This window comes from Ostrinia nubilalis, chromosome 30 (assembly GCF_963855985.1).
Source record: "Ostrinia nubilalis chromosome 30, ilOstNubi1.1, whole genome shotgun sequence".
In the NCBI taxonomy this organism is placed as follows: Eukaryota; Metazoa; Arthropoda; class Insecta; order Lepidoptera; family Crambidae; genus Ostrinia; species Ostrinia nubilalis.
The window spans coordinates 6368903-6390403 of record NC_087117.1 but is presented as its reverse complement, the minus strand read 5'-3'; the positions used below and the strand labels follow the sequence as shown (position 1 = coordinate 6390403).

General features: G+C 39.9%; 1 protein-coding gene across 1 annotated transcript in view; it reads left to right on the top strand.

The window, feature by feature from the left end:
- The window catches only part of LOC135085951 (U4/U6 small nuclear ribonucleoprotein Prp4), a 48989-nt gene that overhangs the window by 22325 nt on the left and 5163 nt on the right, over positions 1-21501 (top strand). Inside the window, exon 11 of the mRNA XM_063980735.1 lies at positions 17641-17782. Coding sequence (XP_063836805.1) covers positions 17641-17782 — 142 coding nt within the window. The remainder of the gene's footprint in view (positions 1-17640; positions 17783-21501) is intronic.

The following is a 21501-nucleotide window of genomic DNA, read 5'->3' as shown; positions in this document are numbered from 1 at the left end:
TGAATGATAATTTATGTTACTTGTAAGTTTTGCAGTTTGTTTGTGCTAATTTTGTTTTTTTTGAATAAATTTATTATTTATTATTATTCTTGTACGCTTTGGAGCTCACGGGTCAAAAGTGGCCCGGTCCTTTATAAGGCTTGCGTGGGGATACAGATCCAACACGTAGAGGCCGTTTTAAGCGCAAAATAATCGACAAAAGTGAAAGTGGTGCACATATTATTATATATGCAAAATTACACGCGGGTGAAGCCGCGGGCAGAAGCTAGGTATACATAAAAATCATATTTATTGGTATAACGTTAGCAGAATTACAGTCTATTGAATATACAGAAAAAGCCACCGTATAAGTTAGACTTACGTTATACCATAATAATAATTAGAAGTATTTTCCCCAACAATGAGACACTTTTGACAGTTCCAACTCCTTGCCAAACAGTTTTATTAGGGTAGCTCCTAAAGCCACCATGACCCAAACTTCATGATTCACCAATATTCTATCCTATATTGGGAGCATACACTGACAAACTTTCAGCTTTTATAAAATGACGTAGGTCTGGCGTTCACTAGCTCTTAGTCTATGAGTCGGTGCCTGAGTTAGACCTATAGAATAGAGAAGTATGTAGGTAGGTTTAGAAAAATACAAGAAAACTACAATTTTGAGTTTGCTAGCGACTTTAATAATTCAAGCTGAAGTTATATAGACTTAATATTACATTAAAAAAATATATATGTTTATTTCGAACCAGGGTCCATATAGTGTTAGTAACAATGTAAGCTTAAAACTATGTTAGTATTAATCAATTAAATAATATAAATTATTATTATTAAAGACATTTGTATATGTGTCAGTCAGAAATTTGATATCATCATTTTAATTTTTTTAATTTTCATACAAAATAAATTTTATAAAATCCGATTTGTATGAAAATTAAAATAATTAAAATGAAGAAATAAATTTTCTGACTTCACCATACCATTTATATGACCATGTTAACATGGGCTAGTGTCGGCTCATATACCCATTTACCTAACACCCTGTATATGTGTAATAAGCTATTTTTAACCAATTGTCTAATCAACTCGGAAAGGCACCGTAACGTAAACGCCTCGCCTCGCGGTCGTCAGCGCGCGAAAGGCGATACGGTGTTGACCTTTTTCCGCGTTGATAAGTATGCTGTGAGCTTAATTAACAAAATTAGTTTTTAATATTCATACATGTACTCGTCTTCAATACATATGTTTTGGTAATTAAATTGACCTTCTGGGCAACCGGGCATACGATTGTTTTTGATTTCATTCTCAATGAATTTTGAGTTGACATCTTCTTTTGGAAAACATTTAAAATTGACCCTGACATAGCCATATGGGCAACGTTTTAAATTGGAAAAGTTAAACTCTAGTCCTCGTGTCGTTCTTGTAAGTTCTTTTTCACCGATGGCCTTTTTAAGTCTGTTAAATGATTCTCCCACATTGAGTTTTGAGTTTTTTGAGGAATCAAATTCATCATAATCAATATCAATATTCACACACACGCCATGGAATTCAATTTTGCCTCTTGGGCAATATTGGCTGCCTGGTATGATGTCACGATTCGTTAATTTCTTTTCACCAACCGCCTGTTTATTTCCGTGATGTGCTTCCACTGTTTGTATCGTTAACGTTTCTTCGTTTCCGAGTCGGTCTGTGATATCGTTGTTCTTATTTTCAATGGTTTTTGTGATTTGCTGCGGCCGATGCGGGATTTCCATCGTGAAAACACTAGCGAGCGCACACAATAGCAATAATACGGTCTTCATGATGCAAGGATTGATTCCTCTATGCAGGAAAACTCGAGTATTAATGTCGGTTTTAATAACTTTGAGTTACTTTATATAGTGTGTGACTTATCAACATTGTGTTATGGCTATACAGGAGGTTCTTTTGCTTACTCTTTTGTATTATTCATCATCATCATCATCAACAGTCCGCTGCTGGACTATGAGCCTCCTCCACTATAGTGAAGGGTTTTGCCATAATCCCCACGCTTGGCAGGCGAGTTGGAGATCGCAGTTTAAAAGATTGATGTTTTTCAGAGAGCGCTGCTGCCCGTTCTCTGTTTGATATATAGTCCCCAAGTCGCCTCTTACGACACCCGCGGGAAGAGTAGGGGTTGGTGACAAAATGTATTCTACTCTGCCGTCACCACACGGCTTACATGCTCTGTCACGTCATACCGTGCAAAACCAAAAAATCGAAATCAAAAATATTTATTCAGTTTAGACCACAAGTGGCACTAGTGCCTCAGGCACAGAGTGAGTTAAGCGCTAAAACTATAATTTAGTTATGATATAAAATTACACACCTTGTATAAACATACAGAAATGAATAAATATGATGATGTCATGCGATTAGAGCATTGACGAATTTCGTATTAACAATATTAATTAGTGACAAATATGCATATTGTTCACCACAAAATCGGTTGGTAGGTATAGATGTAGTGCATTGGTTCCCAAACTTATTCGAGTCGCGCCCCCTTTCGACCATACAAAAAAATCCGCGCCCCCTCCTCCAGTCAAGATTATTTATTGGTCGTATCGAGCAGTCTGGAATGCATTCTCTCAGCGGTCGCAGGTTTTTTATACTTAAGTACACAGATGACCCGCGCCCCCCTTTAAAGGTCTTTGCGCCTCCCCTGGGGGGCGCGCCCCCCACTTTGAACCAATGGACTGTAGTGCATAACTGCATAACTCAGTGGGCTATTCCACTTTGTTTACCTGGGTGAATTTTCTCATTTCACCTCGGACGGAACCATTATTTTAAGGACACTAACGCCCGCCAGAAACGTGGCCTCTCACTATAGGCCTTATACAGTAGCTCAAAGTTGCACAGCGTGCTATGGGGCGGGCTATGCTCTGTGTTTCTTTACGAGATCGAATCAGAAATGAGGACTCCGTAAACGAACTAAAGTCGCTGACATAGCTCGACGGATTAGCAAGCTGAAGTGGCAATGGGCAGGACACATAACGCAGAACTGACGGCCAAAGGGGCAGCAAGGTTCTAGAATGGAGGCCGCGTACTGGAAAACGCAGCGTGGGACGTCCGCCCACAAGGTGGACCGACGACATCATAAAGGTATCAGGAAGCGCTGGACGCAGGCCGCTAGCAACCGGGCAACATAGAAAGCATTGGGGAGGCCTATGTTCAGCAGTGGACGTCCTATAGCTGAGATGATGATGATGACGCCCGTGTTCACAAACATTACTATGAGGTCTCACAGTGCGCGTGGACGCACAGGGTGACACACGAACCAATCAGAGCTCTATTCAGCGCTGTGCGTTCGATTTACTGCTTCACTTAAGCCAGCATCGTTTGTGATACGGGCGTCTAAATTCCACTTTATTCACCCAGGTGAAGCTGCACTTCTTCTCAGCACTGGCCCATTTATTGTCCCGAAGCAGTGGTAGGGTTAATACTGGGACGTGTAAAAGTGCTTTTTAAAAGTTTTATACTTTTATGAGGATTTTATGAAGAAAGTGCGGAGGTATGGATTATGCTGAAGTCTTTCTCGATAAATGGGCTATCCAACACAAAAATATTTTTCAAATCAGACCAGTAGTTCCTGAGGTTAGCGCGTTCAAGCAAACAAACTCTTTAGCTCTATAATTAATTTTAAGTATGACGAAAGCTGTTGTTTCCATGCAGAATTAAAATAAGGAAAACTTTCATAAATGACTACTAATAAATTAATGTGTAAATAAATAAATATTTTAACCTGTTTATTTGACAATACAGGGTGTTAGGTAAATGGGTATATGAGCCGACACTAGCCCATGTTAACATGGCCATTAAAATTAAAATGATGATATTAAATTTCTGACTTCACCATACCATTTATATGGCCATGTTAACATGGGCTAGTGTCGGCTCATATACCCATTTACCTAACACCCTGTATATTGATTAATCTCTACATTATTCATTAATATTAGTCACTGTTATCATTATTGTTGAAATACAAATAAAATCATAATTATTATTTCAAACCTACCTATGCTCATACTAGCTTTTGCCCGCGGCTTCACCCGCGTGAAAGAAGAACGGTCACGCCCCATACAAAAAAAACCCAGACCCGACATAAACGAGACATACCTCAGTTTTTTTGTCATGTCGTAATTAGTTAAATTATATATTTTTTATATGCGAAATCTATGTTTAACACCAAAATATTGCCCTATGTTTTTGTTCTGGCGTTACACAAAAACTAATACAAAATGCCTATTTATCTACAATGTATGTACCTAAATGTCTATTACAGCTTCTATGGAATGTATCTAGGGTGATACAGCCGGATTATACAGGGTGGAAACGATAAGTGATCTCACTCGATTATTTCTAAACTTTACAAGATATCGAAAAACTAGTTAATGATTCTGAAAGTGCTTCACGAGCTCTTTCAAATGGTACCAATAATAGGTTACAGATTATGGAAGCTGGTAACATTGAATTATTGGATAGATCCAGTTTATTCTGTAACTTATTATTTGATACAGAGCTCATGAAGCACTTTCAGGATCATTAACTATACAGTGTGTCCGGGCATGTACCTAGTGATCAAACTTTAAGGGCGTAATCTATGGACAATTTTATAAGCAAAAATATTATATCATGCGATAGCCAATAAAATTATTTATTAGCAGAAGTAGAAAACAGATACAAGTTTCTTACATTTTAAGGTAATAAGAATGGATTTAATTAGAAAAAAACGTGACCTTTCTTCACTTCTTTTTCAGTTATTTTCCAACACAAGAAAAACCAGGTCGTTAAGGTATGTTTTATTTGCATTGTATTATTAGTATTTGAGCTATTCTACAAAACGAATGTAAACTCATTAGTCTACGTCTATTAGTTTCGACGTAATTGTTGAACAAAGATACCCCTTCCCAGCGGTTTACATAGTAATCGGAATAGGTTGTGTGATTCTTTCAGGCAGTGCATTTTCGCATGTCGCGTGCGCTAATATAGGATAGAATATTGGTGAATCACCAATATTCTATCCTATATTGGGAGCATACGCTGACAAACTTTCAGCTTTTATAAAATGACGTAGGTCTGGCGTTCACTAGCTCTTAGTCTATGAGTCGGTGTATGAGTTAGACCTATAGAATAGAGAAGTATGTAGGTAGGTTTAGAAAAATACAAGAAAACTACAATTTTGAGTTTGCTAGCGACTTTAATAATTCAAGCTGAAGTTATATAGACTTAATATTACATTAAAAAAATATATATGTTTATTTCGAACCAGGGTCCATATAGTGTTAGTAACAATGTAAGCTTAAAACTATGTTAGTATTAATCAATTAAATAATATAAATTATTATTATGATTATTATTATTTAACACATTTTTATATGTATATAAATAGTATATATATTAAATAAGCTATTTTTAACCAATTGTCTAATCAACTCGGAAAGGCACCGTAACGTAAACGCCTCGCCTCGCGGTCGACAGCGCACGAAAGGCGATACGGTATTGACCTTTTTCCGCGTTGATAAGTATGCTGTGAGCTTAATTAACAAAATTAGTTTTTAATATTCATACATGTACTCGTCTTCAATACATATGTTTTGGTAATTAAATTGACCTTCTGGGCAACCGGGCATACGATTGTTTTTGATTTCATTCTCAATGAATTTTGAGTTGACATCTTCTTTTGGAAAACATTTAAAATTGACCCTGACATAGCCATATGGGCAACGTTTTAAATTGGAAAAGTTAAACTCAAGTCCTCGTGTCGTTCTTGTAAGTTCTTTTTCACCGATGGCCTTTTTAAGTCTGTTAAATGATTCTCCCACATTGAGTTTTGAGTTTTTTGAGGAATCAAATTCATCATAATCAATATCAATATTCACACACACGCCATGGAATTCAATTTTGCCTCTTGGGCAATATTGGCTGCCTGGTATGATGTCACGATTCGTTAATTTCTTTTCACCAACCGCCTGTTTATTTCCGTGATGTGCTTCCACTGTTTGTATCGTTAACGTTTCTTCGTTTCCGAGTCGGTCTGTGATATCGTTGTTCTTATTTTCGATGGTTTTTCTGATTTGCTGCGGCCGATGCGGGATTTCCATCGTGAAAACACTAGCGAGCGCACACCATAGCAATAATACGGTCTTCATGATGCAAGGATTGATTCCTCTATGCAGGAAAACTCGAGTATTAATGTCGGTTTTAATAACTTTGAGTTACTTTATATAGTGTGACTTATCAACATTGTGTTATGGCTATACAGCGGGTTCTTTTGTTTACTCTTTTGTATTATTCATCATTGCAAGAAAGATTTTTTTCTGGTGGCTTGGTGACTGGAATTGAACCGCCACCGGTGCAGACGGAGAAGATGGTGAATAGTCTGCACGTGAAAAGAGGTTGTCCGGCTTGCAAAAAATTATAAGAATTACCGTTCCTTGTAATGATATTAAAAATGTAAATAAAACAGCTCCCTCTTAATTGACACAATTTATTTTGTCTCGTAAGCTCGTATACAGTTAACAATTACGATATTATAACTACTGTAAATAATAGATAGTGCCAACCTCAAGGGATTCAGGGTCGTTAATTAGGTTCGGTTTGGTGAATATTATTGCCACTACAAATTTCTTAAAACTCAGCCTAAATATTAAAAGACTCTATTAGTTAAGATAACTGCGCGATGTCAGGTCGGAAAGACTCCTACTTGAAGGATGGAAAAGTGGGTACCTTGGAAGGCATGCGGTTATAAGCCGTTACCCTGAACGTTCCTCTCTTCTTCTGGGGTCCAACGGGTCTCGCACACTTTTACGCTACAAGCAGCGTCCTCCACGGCCTCAAGCGCGCAGTGCCAGATGAAGCGCTTGCATCTCCTCGGCAGGAAAGCGTTCAAACTCTTGCAGAGACAGAGGTTTGATGACAAGGAGGAAATGCGAAGAGATCAGCAGTTTAGAAAGGAGGAATAATTTATACGAAATGAAGAGAAGTTAATATACAACGTGTCCCAAAATTCAAGGATAAGCCGACGCCACAGGACGGACATAGTCTACTTTAGGAAAAATAAGGAAAAAAATCTATCTCAATTATTTTTTACTTACACAATAAATTATGAAATTAGACGAAAATTGACACCCCTTATGATATTTTACATTACCACGACCACAATTTTTCTAATATTCCTGTTTTTCTGTTTATATCGACAACTTAAGTAGTGCTGCTGTTCACCCCAACTCTTAAAACCCCCAGAATCCTTGCAGTTTTTACACAAAAGTTAATCAAAATATGTTATTTCCTTAAAATTTTCAACGATTTTTACTTTCACTCCACTTTGACTCATCGTTTTGTAAAAAAAAAGTATGAACACTACTGCGGCAAGTTTTTTATAAAGTTGACGCAACTATCCAAGATTCCAAAATGGTATAATACTCTAAGAAACCTAGTCGCAAAAAAGATATGCGTACCATTTTTACAAGCACTTTGCTTGTTAGTTAGTATGGGATAAATCTTGCAACTGAATTTAAAACCAGTTCTCCTTAACCAATTGAGCTAAAATTTGGTATACTTCTGTAAGTACGATGACAATGCAATATTATGGTACCATTGAGCTGGATGGAGTCTGGAGGTGGCCATAGGAACTCTTAACGAAACGGCGGAATTGCATCTAGTTTGGGTTCGTTGGACTTGTCTTTTAGAGCACTTTAGTGCTAGATGATGTCCAGGGTCCTGATAATGAAAAATGGTCAGGATGGATCAGAAATATTTGAAAAATGGTAGTCGTGGTAATGTAAAATATCATAAGGGGTGTCAACTTTCGAAGAATTTCGTAATTTATTGTCTAACTTAAAAAATAATTGAGATATATTTTTTTCCTTATTTTTCCTAAAGTAGTCATGACTATGTCCATCCTGCGGCGCCGGCTTATCCTTGAATTTTGGGACACGTTGTATATGAAATATCATAAAATATGAATATGTAAAATGTATTATGTAAAATGTAAAATCCCGCATCTGAAACGAAAAATACGAGTGTCAGCATCACATGTGGAACGTGGCATTAGGTTATGAAAAATCCAGCAATGGGAAACAAATACTTAGGAAGACTGCTCGCTATTTGAACTTCACTTGCAGTCTTCAGCATCCCAACCCTCATCCGAAATAACGTTTAGGAAATTTCTGAAAGAAAACGATCACATGAAATACCACGTACTGGAATACGAAAAATATCAATCACGAAAAATAAATAAATTCTCCGACGGGAACTTACCTCATGTGTGTTGATTTTTAAAATATATTAAGAAATTATCGTGGATGCATTTTGCATCACACGATTTGAAATACAGGGGATTACATCCCCGAAAATAATAAAATTGCGATTGCGCACGATCGACCAAAATTCAGTCGTGTCATTGACATCGCGAAACGTTTCGTTTCGCCGCTTAAAAAAGTAAATACTAATAATAATAATAAAAACCACGATGAAAACAATTTCCAGAACACTGAAAATATTCTTCGACATCGCGAAACGTTTCGTTTCGCCGCTTCAAAAAGTAAATACTAATAATAATAATAAAAACCACGATGAAAACAATTTCCAGAACACTGAAAATATTCTATTTAAAAATATAATAATCAAAATAAAAACATTAGGAAATGTTTCAATAAAATATATTTGAATTGACTGATCAAAAAGCGCCATCTATTGCAAACCACTTCTAAATCACGCCAATAAATGTCGTTAGTGGTATCCTAAATCCGAATATCGAGTAAGAAAATCAATTTGTGAAAAACTGCTAAACCGCAACGTTACAATATCATCATCATCAACAGTCCACTGCTGGATTATGAGCCTCCTCCTCTATAGTGAAGGGTTTTGCCATAATCCCCACGCTTGGCAGGCGAGTTGGAGATCGCAGTTTAAAACGTTTGTTAGTCGTATACCTCGAAATCAAAAAATCCTTGTAGTTTTTCACCTATTCGCATTTCGCCGCGATATCAAAACTTCTGAATAGATTTTTATTCCTGTAGTATAATTTTTGATCGCTAATTACAATTGTCTAAAAAATTCATAGTAGATTTACTTTCCTGCCTGTCTTCACTGTAGTCGCTTTTCACCTTGATAGATATTTGTTTGTAATGCGTTATTACATATCGCGATATTTCCTTTAAGCACTATACCTCTATAGTTTTGTTTTGTAAATGCATAAAATACTTGTTGCTATCTAAATAGGCTAATGACAATTCATGCTACATCGAAATTTGCTACTGTTGTAAAAATCTATTCAAAATATATGCGGCTTAATAAATAGGCTATTGATAATACATGCTACATCAAAATTTGCTACTGTTGTAAAAATCTGTTAAAAATATATGCTAGTAACAAAATATACTACCGATATTACACGCTACAACAAAAAACGCTATCACGGTGAAATGCGAATAGGTGAAAAGCTACAAGGATTTTTTTAAATTCGAGGTATACGACTAACAAACGGTATAAGTTAGACTTGCGTTATACCATAATAGTAATTAGAAGTATTTTCCCCAACAATGAGGCACTTTTGACAGTTCCAACTCCTTGCCAAACAGTTTTTTTAGGGTAGCTCCTAAAGCCACCATGACCCAAACTTCATGATTTACCAATATTCTATCTTATATTGGGAGCATACGCTGACAAACTTTTAGCTTTTATAAAATGACGTAGGTCTGGCGTTCACTAGCTCTTAGTCTATGAGCCGGTGCCTGAGTTAGACCTATAGAATAGAGAAGTTTGTAGGTAGGTTTAGAAAAATACAAGAAAACTACATATCTATCTACAGCTATCGACTTTAATAATACAAGCTGAAGTTATATAGACTTAATATTACATAAAAAAAATATATAATAATATGTTTATTTCGAACCAGGGTCCATATAGTGTTAGTAACAATGTAAGCTTAAAACTATGTTAGTATTAAATCAATTAAATCATAGAAATTATTATTATGATTATTATTATTAAAGATATATATACAGGGTGTTAGGTAAATGGGTATATGAGCCGACACTAGCCCATGTTAACATGGTCATATAAATGGTATGGTGAAGTCAGAAAATTGATATCTGCATTTTAATTATTTTAATTTTCATACAAATCGGATTTTATAAAATTTATTTTGTATATATATTATTGTATATATATTAAATAAGCTATTTTTAACTAATTGTCTAATCAACTCGGAAAGGCACCGTAACGTAAACGCCTCGCCTCGCGGTCGACAGCGCGCGAAAGGCGATACGGTATTGACCTTTTTCCGCGTTGATAAGTATGCTGTGAGCTTAATTAACAAAATTAGTTTTTAATATTCATACATGTACTCGTCTTCAATACATATGTTTTGGTAATTAAAAAGACCTTCTGGGCAACCGGGCATACGATTGTTTTTGATTTCATTCTCAATGAATTCTGAGTTGACATCTTCTTCTGGAAAACATTTAAAATTGATCCTAATATAACCATATGGGCAACGTTTCAAATTGCAAAACAAACACACAAAGCCACGTTTCGTTCTTGTAAGTTCTTTTTCTTTTTCACCAATGGCCTTTTTAAGTCCGTTAAATGATTCTCCCACATTGAGTTTTGAGTTTGTTGAGGAATCAAATTCATCATCATCATCAATATAAATGTTATCATTAGCACACACCCCATTGATTGCAATTTTGCCTGTTGGACAATATTGGCTAACTGGTATGATATCACGATTCGTTAATTTCTTTTCACCAACCGCCTGTTTATTTCCGTGATGTGCTTCCACTGTTTGTATCGTTAACGTTTCTTCGTTTCCGAGTCGGTCTGTGATATCGTTGTTCTTATTTTCGATGGTTTTTCTGATTTGCTGCGGCCGATGCGGGATTTCCATCGTGAAAACACTAGCGAGCGCACACCATAGCAATAATACGGTCTTCATGATGCAAGGATTGATTCCTCTATGCAGGAAAACTCGAGTATTAATGTCGGTTTTAATAACTTTGAGTTACTTTATATAGTGTGTGAGTGTGACTCATCAACATTGTGTTATGGCTATACAGGAGGTTCTTTTGCTTACACTTTTGTATTATTCATCATCATCATCATCAACAGTCCGCTGCTGGACTATGAGCCTCCTCCACTTTAGTAAAGAATAAACGATTATTTATACACAATGTAAATGTATCAAAATAACACTCAAAGTATCTATCTACAGGGTGTTAGGTAAATGGGTATTTGAGCCGACACTAGCCCATGTTAACATGGGCATATAAATGGTATGGCGAAGTGAGAAAATTGATATCTTCATTTTAATTATTTTAATTTTTATACAAATCGGAATTTATACAATTTATTTTGTATGAAAATTTAAAAAAATAAAATGATGATATCAAATTTCTGACTTCACCATATCATTTATATGCCCATGTTAACATGGGCTAGTGTCGGCTCATATACCCATTTACCAAACACCCTGTATACAATACTTGTATTCCATATCGAAAACTAGTACCGGATAAACCCTTAAGCAAATTAAGCAATTGCTTAAGACATCAACGTCTTGGGGGGCACCAAAAAGATCCCAAAAAGAAATTTTCGCGAATTCAAGACACGTAAAACTTACAAGTCGCGTTTAAATGTGTAATAAATGAGTTACGTTTCCTAGTAATTTATCATGGTGGGGTGTGGTGTGGATCACTTAGGGCATCAAGTAGTTTTAACCCGGCACTGGCGCAAACACGTTAAATGATTTATTTATAAGAAACAAATGATAGTTCACAACAAACCGTTGGATATTGTCACCAATTTTTTTCATTTACATTGGTTAATAGATATTTAAAAAAAAAATTAAACAAAATTTGAAGTCAGTTTTTTTGCTGATTCGTGATCAGAATAAGCTACTTAATCAACTCCCTAAATATGGCGGGTATTGAAATCAACACCCTGTATAATTTACACTAGGTATAGATAAAAGCTGTTCTTTCCATACGGAAGTAGAATAAGGAAAACTTTCTTAAATAACTACTAATAAATTAATTTGTAATATTATAAATTAATTGATATTTTATCCTGTTTATTTCACAACTAGCGGCCGCCCGCGACTTCGTACGCGTGGATCCCGTTTTACCCGCTTAGGGGTGGTTTCGTAAATCCTTTCTTAGCGGATGCCTACGTCATGACATCTACCTGCATGCCAAATTTCAGCCCGATCCGTCCAGTGGTTTGGGCTGTGCGTCGATAGATCACTATGTCAGTCAGTTAGTCAGTCACCTTTGAGTTATATATTTTTAGATATAGAATAATAATCATAAAAGCCTTTTATTCGGACAACAGTATATTATTACTGTTCGTCGGCCGTTTGGTGTAGTGGTTCAGAACGGACTACTATGCCGAGAGGTCCCGGGTTCGATTCCCGGCCGGGCAGAAATTGAAATGATGAATTTTAATTTCTGTGACGGGTCTGGGTGTGACTATGTATAATATTTATGTATTTAAAAAAAAAGTATATAAGTAGTATATCCGTTAAGCTAGCACCCATAACACAAGCATTAAGTTGCTTACTTTGGGGCTAGCTGGCGCTGTGTGAAATTGTCCAAAGATTTATTTATTTATTTATTATTATTTATTTACTGTACATTTATCATCACACTATTGTTAGTATGTGTGGGACAAATCTTGCAACTGAATTTAATACCAGTTCTCCTAAACCGATTGAGCTGAAATTTGGTATTCTTATGTAAGTACGATGACAATGCAATGTTATGGTACCATTGAGCTGGTCTGATGATGGAGTCAGGAGGTGGCCATAGGAACTCCTAAACGAAACGGCGGAATCGCATCGAGTTTGGGTTCGTTGGATTTGTCTTTTCGAGCAGCTTAGTGCTAGATGATGTCCAGGATCCTGATGATGAAGTCAGGAGGTGGCCATAGGAACACCTAAATGAAACGGCGGAAACTTATCAAGTTTGGGTTCGTTGGATTCGTCACACTTGAGCACTTTAGTTCTAAATGATGACCAGGGCCCAGATTGAGATACAACTAAGTGTAAAATAAAATTTTAATAAAAAAAAAACTTTTTTAAAAACAAGCTTTATTACTAAAAACTTTAGTACTACTAAAACGAAAAAATAATTGTATGCAATGGTCAAATAATGTCTAAAGCTTGTAGCGCAAACAGAAAAAAGAAAAATAAATACCATACGCGATACAATTATTTTTTCGTTTTAGTACAACTGCATGTCTGAAAAAAGCTTGTTTTAAAAAAAGTTTTTTTTTATTAATTCCTAAAACTTATTAATGTTTCTTATTCTGTCCCTTCTCTTTACTCCCAGCATACTTGCTCTCCTTTCAAGATATCAAAACTAGTTACTGATCCTGAAAGTACTTCATTAGCTCTATCAAAGGGTATCAATATCAATAATAGGTTACAGAATAAACTGGAACTATCCGAAAATTCAATGTTTCCAGCTTCCATACATTTAGTAAAGCCACGTAATATTAAAAACTACACAAGATATCGTAAAACTGGTTACTGATCCTAAAAGTTCTTCACGAGATCTATCCAACGATATCAATAATAGATTACAGAATAAATTGGATCTATCCAAAAATTCAATGTTTCCGTCTCCCATACATTTAGTACTAGCACATAATGGCACTGATCTCTTGATAATATTATAGCAAGTAAAGCCTAAAACCAATATTTTCCATAAATAATTTTAAATAAGAATGACTTTACGAGTTTATTTTAAGAATTTATTATTTTATATTTAAAAAATAGGTACACTTCTAATTTATGTGTCTGGCATACATTTAGTATGGAAGCTGGAAACATTTAATTTTCGGATAGATCCAGTTTATTCTAACCTATAATTTGTACCGTTTGAAAGAGCTCGTGAAGCACTTTCAGGATCAGTAACCAGCTTAGAAATAATCGAGTGAGATCACTTATCGTTTCCACCCTGTAGAATATTAGTCATTTCAAAGTCAAAGTCAAAATTTCCTTATTTGTTTAGACTAATAAACAGATCTTACAATTCGTTATTTTGCTCTTAAGCAGCCTCTACATGTCTCATAATCTTTTTACCCTACCAGCGCTTCGAGACTAACATTTGACAAGTGCTGAGAAGAAGCGCCGCAACAAACTCAGTCACCACTGTCTGCCGGTTAATATAAATAAATGGAAATAGCAGTAGTAGGTACATTCGATTCAGGAGCAGTTCACTGAATTTACCATGCATTCTTGTATGGTGTATCTTATAAGAATGGGTATACAAAATTGCGTGGTATATTAAACAAGGTAGTGACGTGCTAATATCTAGGCTTACAGATTAAGATACTTAAATACTAGTAGAAATGACTCGCATACATAAATTTGAATAATTTGGATTGACCAGTCCCCGAAAGCAGCGCCTGTTCACAGACATGACGAGTGAACCAGCCATCGCTTCACTCAACCATAAATAATAGAGGGAATGTAATTTGTTGTTAAAATTATTGTTGAAATACAAATAAATTAATAATTATTATTTCAAACTTACCTATACCACCTATACTCAAATCATGAGTTGCGCATGATACGAGTATGAGTGTAGGTAAGTTTGAAATAATAATTATTAATTTATTCGTATTTCAATAACAATAATGATAACGCTCGACGAAACACATTCTAGTTCTATAGGTCTGAGAGTGGCACGGGAGGGTCGGAATTCGGGAGAGTTTTTGTTTACGTCAAACGGCAGCTAGACTTCAGTGGGTCTAGACAAAGTGCAAATTATAATCGCAAACCAGTCGAAAAGTGGTCGAAAAGCCCCTTTTTTGTATGGAGTTTTGACGGATTCGATTTTCGATTCGTTCAAAAAGTGCGTTTTGTCTAGGGGGGCTGTGGGCACGGTAATACTATCTATACAGTATTCCAACTCGGCCATATTTTTGAATTAAATGTCAACAGCCGCGCGGTACGTCACCGTATGACAACATGCGATAGGGCTGCCGCCCTCCTGCAGACCCTATTTTCATTACATCTGCCTACTTAGAATTTCTATCTAGTTTCATGAATGTATTTTGTGATTGTAATTTTTTATTTTATTTTGACAAACAAAATAACTTAGTGAATGAAATAGGATAAAATGCATGTTGTTTTGTGATTAGTAGATTTAAATTAAATCTTAAAAATTTGCGACCGTAAAATGTATGCGCCTCGACTGAGGCGTACAAAATGCTTGATTATTATACAGGGTGTTAGGTAAATGGGTTTATAAGCCGACACTAGCCCATGTTAACATGTGCATATAAAATATGGTATAGTGAAGTCAGAAAATTGATATCATCATTTTAATAATTTTAATTTTCATACAAATCTGATTTTATAAATTTTATTTAGTATGAAAATTAAAAAAAATAAAATTATGATATCACTGACTTTACCATACCATTAATATGCATAATATGTTAGTTTATAATTATTTTTATAAAAAAAGAGCGCTTACTGTTTCAAAAACAACACATCGTCTGTTTATTACTGTGGCACATTCGCGACACCCCCGACTTTTGCATGTCGAGCGCATACCGAGATTTGAATATCGAAGGAAAGCTCGCGTTTCGTCCGTTGATATGAAGTTACAATACTGTATGATAGTATTACCGTGCTGTGGGTCTAGACAAAATGCAAATTATAATCGCAAACCAGTCGAAAAGTGGTCGAAAAGCCCCTTTTTGTATGGAGTTTTGACGGATTCGATTTTCGATTCGATCAAAAAGTGCGTTTTGTCTAGGGGGGCTGTGGGTCTAGACAAAGTGCAAATTATAATCGCAAACCAGTCGAAAAGTGGTCGAAAAGCCCCTTTTTTGTATGGAGTTTTGACGGATTCGATTTTCGATTCGATCAAAAAGTGCGTTTTGTCTAGGGGGGCTGATTTGTATGCTCTGTCACGTCATAATAATATGTCAATAGCACCCCTCCCGTGCCGCATACCCCAGACACTGACTCAGTTTAGCGCTAGACTTAGCTGAGCTTGACCTCTGACCTGCCACTGAAAAATAGGATTATTTTTTTATGCTAGCCTCCATAGCTGTTTGATTCACCCATTCTAGTAGTCTCTGTATCTTATTTAAATCTAAACCCTTATAATAATATGTATAGTCTGGTCCGTGAGCACGTAGAATTTTGTCCAATGACCCCAAGCTACCCATCCTTATCGCTCGCGCGTAATTATGTTGCTATCGCGCTCGCACACTCACTGCGGGTGCCAGTCGCACAGTCGCGACAGCAATATAATTACGCGCGAGCGATAAGGATGGGTAGCTAGGGGTCATTGGACAAAATTCTACGTGTTCACGGACCGGGCTTTAGATAAATTTTTAACGAAAAAATTAGATAGGTCCTTTAGACTCCCCGCTGGCTTTTAGTCGGCCGAAATTTGGGCCCGATTCGAATTCTAGGTGTTTTCTATGTAATATGTATGTACCTAGTTACAAAAAAGTATTTAAGTATGTTTATATCCGTTGTCTAGTACCCATAATACAAGCTGTGCTTAGTTTGGGACTAGAAGCGCAGTGTAAAATGTCTAAGGATATTTATTTAATAATTGCAATGTGCAAACAAATTTTTTTTCTGCTCACCCAAAAGTAAACTGGTCGAGAATGCTTTAGTGCATTAGTTCCTAAAGTGGGGGGCTCAAAGACTTTTAAAGGGGGGCGTGGGCCATCTGTGTACTAAAGTATAAAGAACCTGCGACCGCTGAGAGAATGCATTCCAGACATACGACCAATAAATAATCTTGACTGGAGGAGGGGGGCGCGGAATTTTTTGTATGGTCGAAAGGGGGCGCGTCTCAAATAAGTTTGGGAACCCCTGTTTAGTGCATTAAGTTCGCCTTATGTTCAAATTTTATTTGGCACTAGCGGCCGCCCGCGACTTCGTACGCGTGGATCCCGTTTTACCCCCTTCATCTATCTTACGCGGTTTACATTTTTTCTTACAAATGTTTTTTCCCGCTAACTCCCGTTCCCATGGGAATTTTGTAATATCCTGTTGTAACTAAGCTTTAAGTTTACTAAGGTACCTGCATGCCAAATTCCAAGCGTCTAACTTAAGCGGTTTAGATTTTTCATACAAAAGGATTTTCCCGGTAATTCCCGTTCCTGTGGGAATTCCTAAGTATACTATAACCTGCCCAGGAGTATGAAAAATAATTGTACCAAGTTTCGTTAAAATCCGTCGAGTAGTTTTTGTTTCTATAAGGAAAATACAGACAGAGAGAATTTTACTGATTGCATTTTTGGCATCAGTATCGATCACTAATCACCCCCTAATAGTTATTTTGAAAATATATTTCATGTACAGAATTGACCTCACTACAGATTTATTATAAGTATAATCTATATCTAAAGAAAGTCGTGTTAGTTACTCCACTTATAACTCAAGAACGGCTGAACCGATTTAGCTGAAAATTGTCAGGGAGGTAGTTTAGAGCCAGGAGAAGGACATAGGATACTTTTTATCCCGTTCGAAATTAAAAAAAAAGTCTGCTTATTTATTGCCATTAAGGCCGAACAAAGTTCGCCGGGTCAGCTAGTTATAGATAGATTAAAGTTTAAATAAATAAATAAATGTCAAAACAGTGGCATGGACGCGTTCGGTCGCGTCTGGGATCTCCGCACGGGGCGCTGCGTGATGTTCCTGGAGGGGCACCTGGGGCCCGTGCTGGGCGCCGACTGGGCCCCCGCCGGCCACCAGCTCGCCACCGCCGCCGCCGACCACCAGGTGAGATGACAGAGCATGTCTGACATGACATGACTCACAAGCTACCTCTGTTCACCCACAAGTTACCCCTGACACCCACAAGCGAACCCTGCTTACTCATAAGTTACCCCTGTTTCCCACAAGTTACCCCTACCTCTTCACAAGTTACCCCTGCCTCTTCACAAGTTACCCCTGCCTCCTCACAAGTTACCCTTGTTTCCCACAAGCTACCCCTGCTTACTCATAAGTTACCCCTGTTTCCCACAAGCTACCCCTGCCTCCCTACAAGTTACCCCTGCCTCCTCTCAAGCTACCCCTGCCTCCCTACAATTTACCTCTGCCTCTTCAAAAGTTACCCCTGCCTCCCTACAATTTACCTCTGCCTCTTCAAAAGTTACCCCTGCCTCCCTACAATTTACCCCTGCCTCCTCACAAGCTACCCCTGCTTACTCATAAGTTACCCCTGTCCCCCACGAGTTACCCCTGCCCTCCCTCACATTCTACTTCGCTACCCACAACCTGCCTCCTCCTGGCTCTAAGTGAGTCAGCATCATCAGTATCATATCACATCATCATCATTGATGATGTTCCTGGAGGGGCACCTGGGGCCCGTGCTGGGCGCCGACTGGGCCCCCGCCGGCCACCAGCTCGCCACCGCCGCCGCCGACCACCAGGTGAGATGACAGAGCATGTCATGACATGACAATATGACTTACAAGCTACCACTGTTCACCCACAAGTTACCCCTGACACCCACAAGCTAACCCTGCTTACTCATAAGTTACCCCTGTTTCCCACAAGCTACCACTGTCCCCCTCAAGCTACCCCTGCCTCTTCAAAAGTTACCCCTGCCTCCCTACAATTTACCCTTGCCTCCCCACAAGCCACCCCTACCACCCTATAAGTTACCCCTGTTTCCGACAAGTTACCCCTGACACCCACAAGTTACTCCTGCTCACCCACAAGTTACCCCCTGTCTCCCCACAAGCTACCCCTGTCAAGCTACCCCCGCCTGTTCACATGTTACCCCTGCCTCCCTACAAGTTACCCCTGCCTCTTCACAAGTTACCCCTGTCTCCCCATAAGTTACCCCCTGTCTCCCCACAAGGTACCACTGTCCCCCACGAATTACCCCTGCCCTCCCACACATTCTACCCCCCCCCCCCCTACAAGCTGCCCCCTCCTGGCTCTAAGTGAGTCAGCATCATCAGTATCATATCACATCATCATCATTGCGTGATGTTCCTGGAGGGGCACCTGGGGCCCCCGCCGGCCACCAGCTCGCCACCGCCGCCGCCGACCACCAGGTGAGATGACAGAGCATGTCATGACATGACAATATGACTTACAAGCTACCTCTGTTCACCCACAAGCTACCCCTGACACCCACAAGTTACCCCTGCTCACCCACAAGTCACCCCTGTTCACCCACAAGTCACCCCTGTCACCCACAAGTCACCCCTGTCACCCACAAGTTACCCCTGTTCACCCATAAGTTACCCACCCCTGTCAAGCTACCCCCGCCTCTTCACAAGTTACCCCTGTTCCCCACAAGCTACCACTGTCAAATCAAATCAAATCATTTATTTTGCGAAAATGGGTTTACATCAATAGGTGTTACAATTTTTGTCTTGTCCCCCACGAGTTACCCCTGCCCTCCCTCACATTCTACTTCGCTACCCACAACCTGCCTCCTCCTGGCTCTAAGTGAGTCAGCATCATCAGTATCATATCACATCATCATCATTGCGTGATGTTCCTGGAGGGGCACCTGGGGCCCCCGCCGGCCACCAGCTCGCCACCGCCGCCGCCGACCACCAGGTGAGATGACCCCCATCCCCCAGATGCCCCTTACCCCCTTAGCAGCTCCTGCTAACCCACAAGCTACCCCTGTTCCTCACAAGCTACCTCTACCACCCTACAAGTTACCCATATCCCCCTATAAGCTACCCCTACCGCCCTATAAGTTACCCCTGTTTCCCACAAGTTACCCCTGCCTCTTCACAAGTTACCCCTGCTCACCCACAAGTTACCCCCTGCCTCCCTACAATTTACCCCCGCCTCTTCACAAGTTACCCTTGTCCCCCACAAGCTACCCCTGCTCACCCATAAGTTACCCCTGTTTCCCACAAGCTACATCCGCGCCACTCTACAAGTTACCCCTACCACCCTACAAGTTACCCCTGCTCACCCTTAAGTTACCCCTGTTTCCCACAAGCTACATCCGCGCCACTCTACAAGTTACCCCTACCACCCTACAAGTTACCCCTGCTCACCCTTAAGTTACCCCTGTTTCCCACAAGTTACCCCTGCCCTCCCACACATTCTACTTCGCTCCCCCCACAAGCTGACCTCTCCTGCCTCTAACGCGCGTATTCACAAACGACGCTTGCTTATGTGAAGCAGCAAATCGAACGCACAGCGTTGAATAGAGCTCTGTGATTGGTTCGTGTGTCAGTCTGTGCGTCCACGCGTGCGACCTCATAGTAATGTTTGTGAATACGAGCGCAAGTGAGTCAGCATCATCAGTAGAGCGTCCTCTCCGCACGGGGCGCTGCGTGATGTTCCTGGAGGGGCACCTGGGGCCCGTGCTGGGCGCCGACTGGGCCCCCGCCGGCCACCAGCTCGCCACCGCCGCCGCCGACCACCAGGTGAGATGACAGAGCATGTCATGACATGACAATATGACTTACAAGCTACCTCTGTTCACCCACAAGTTACCCCTGCGGCCCTGTCACCCACAAGTTACCCCTGCTCACCCTTAAGTTACCCCTGTTTCCCACAAGCTACATCTGCGCCACCCTACAAGTTACCCCTACCACCCTACAAGTTACCCCTATCCCCCTATAAGCTACCCCTACTACTCTACAAATTACCCCTGTCCCCTCACAAGCTATCCCTGCCTCCTCACAAGTTACCCCTGCCCCCCACGAGTTACCCCTGCCCTCCCACACATTCTACCTCCCCCCCCCCCCCCTACAAGCTGCCCCCTCCTGGCTCTAAGTGAGTCAGCATCATCAGTAGAGCATCCTCTCCGCACGGGGCGCTGCGTGATGTTCCTGGAGGGGCACCTGGGGCCCGTGCTGGGCGCCGACTGGGCCCCCGCCGGCCACCAGCTCGCCACCGCCGCCGCCGACCACCAGGTGAGATGACCCCCATCTGCCCTCGGGGTCGAACTGCCCCCAGATAGCCCTTACCCCCTTAGCAGCTCCTGCTCATCCATAAGCTACCTCTGTTTACCCACAAGCTACCCCTGTTCCTCACAAGCTACCCCTACCACCCTATAAGTAACCCCTATCCCCCTATAAGCTACCCCTACTACTCTACAAATTACCCCTGCTCACCCGTAAGGTAACCCTGTCCCCCCACATGATACCCCTGTTTCCCACAAGCTACCCCTGCTCGTCCATAGGTTACCCCTGTCCCCCCACAAGCTACCACTGCCCCAAGCTTGCTGCCCCCACTGTCCCAAGCTAGCTGCCCCCATTGCTCCCCCACAAGTTACCCCTGCCTCTTCACAAGTTACCCCTGTCCAACCACAAATTACCCCTGTCCCCATACAAGTTACCTCAGTCCCCTCACAAGTACCCCTACCACCCTATAAGTTACCCCTGTTTCCCACAAGCTCCTCCACAGCCTCCTCACAAGTAACCCCTGTCCCTACACAAACTACCCTCTGCCCTTTCCCAATCCAGTTACCCCCCGCTGCCCCACTGCCCATCTTCGGACTAACCTACCTG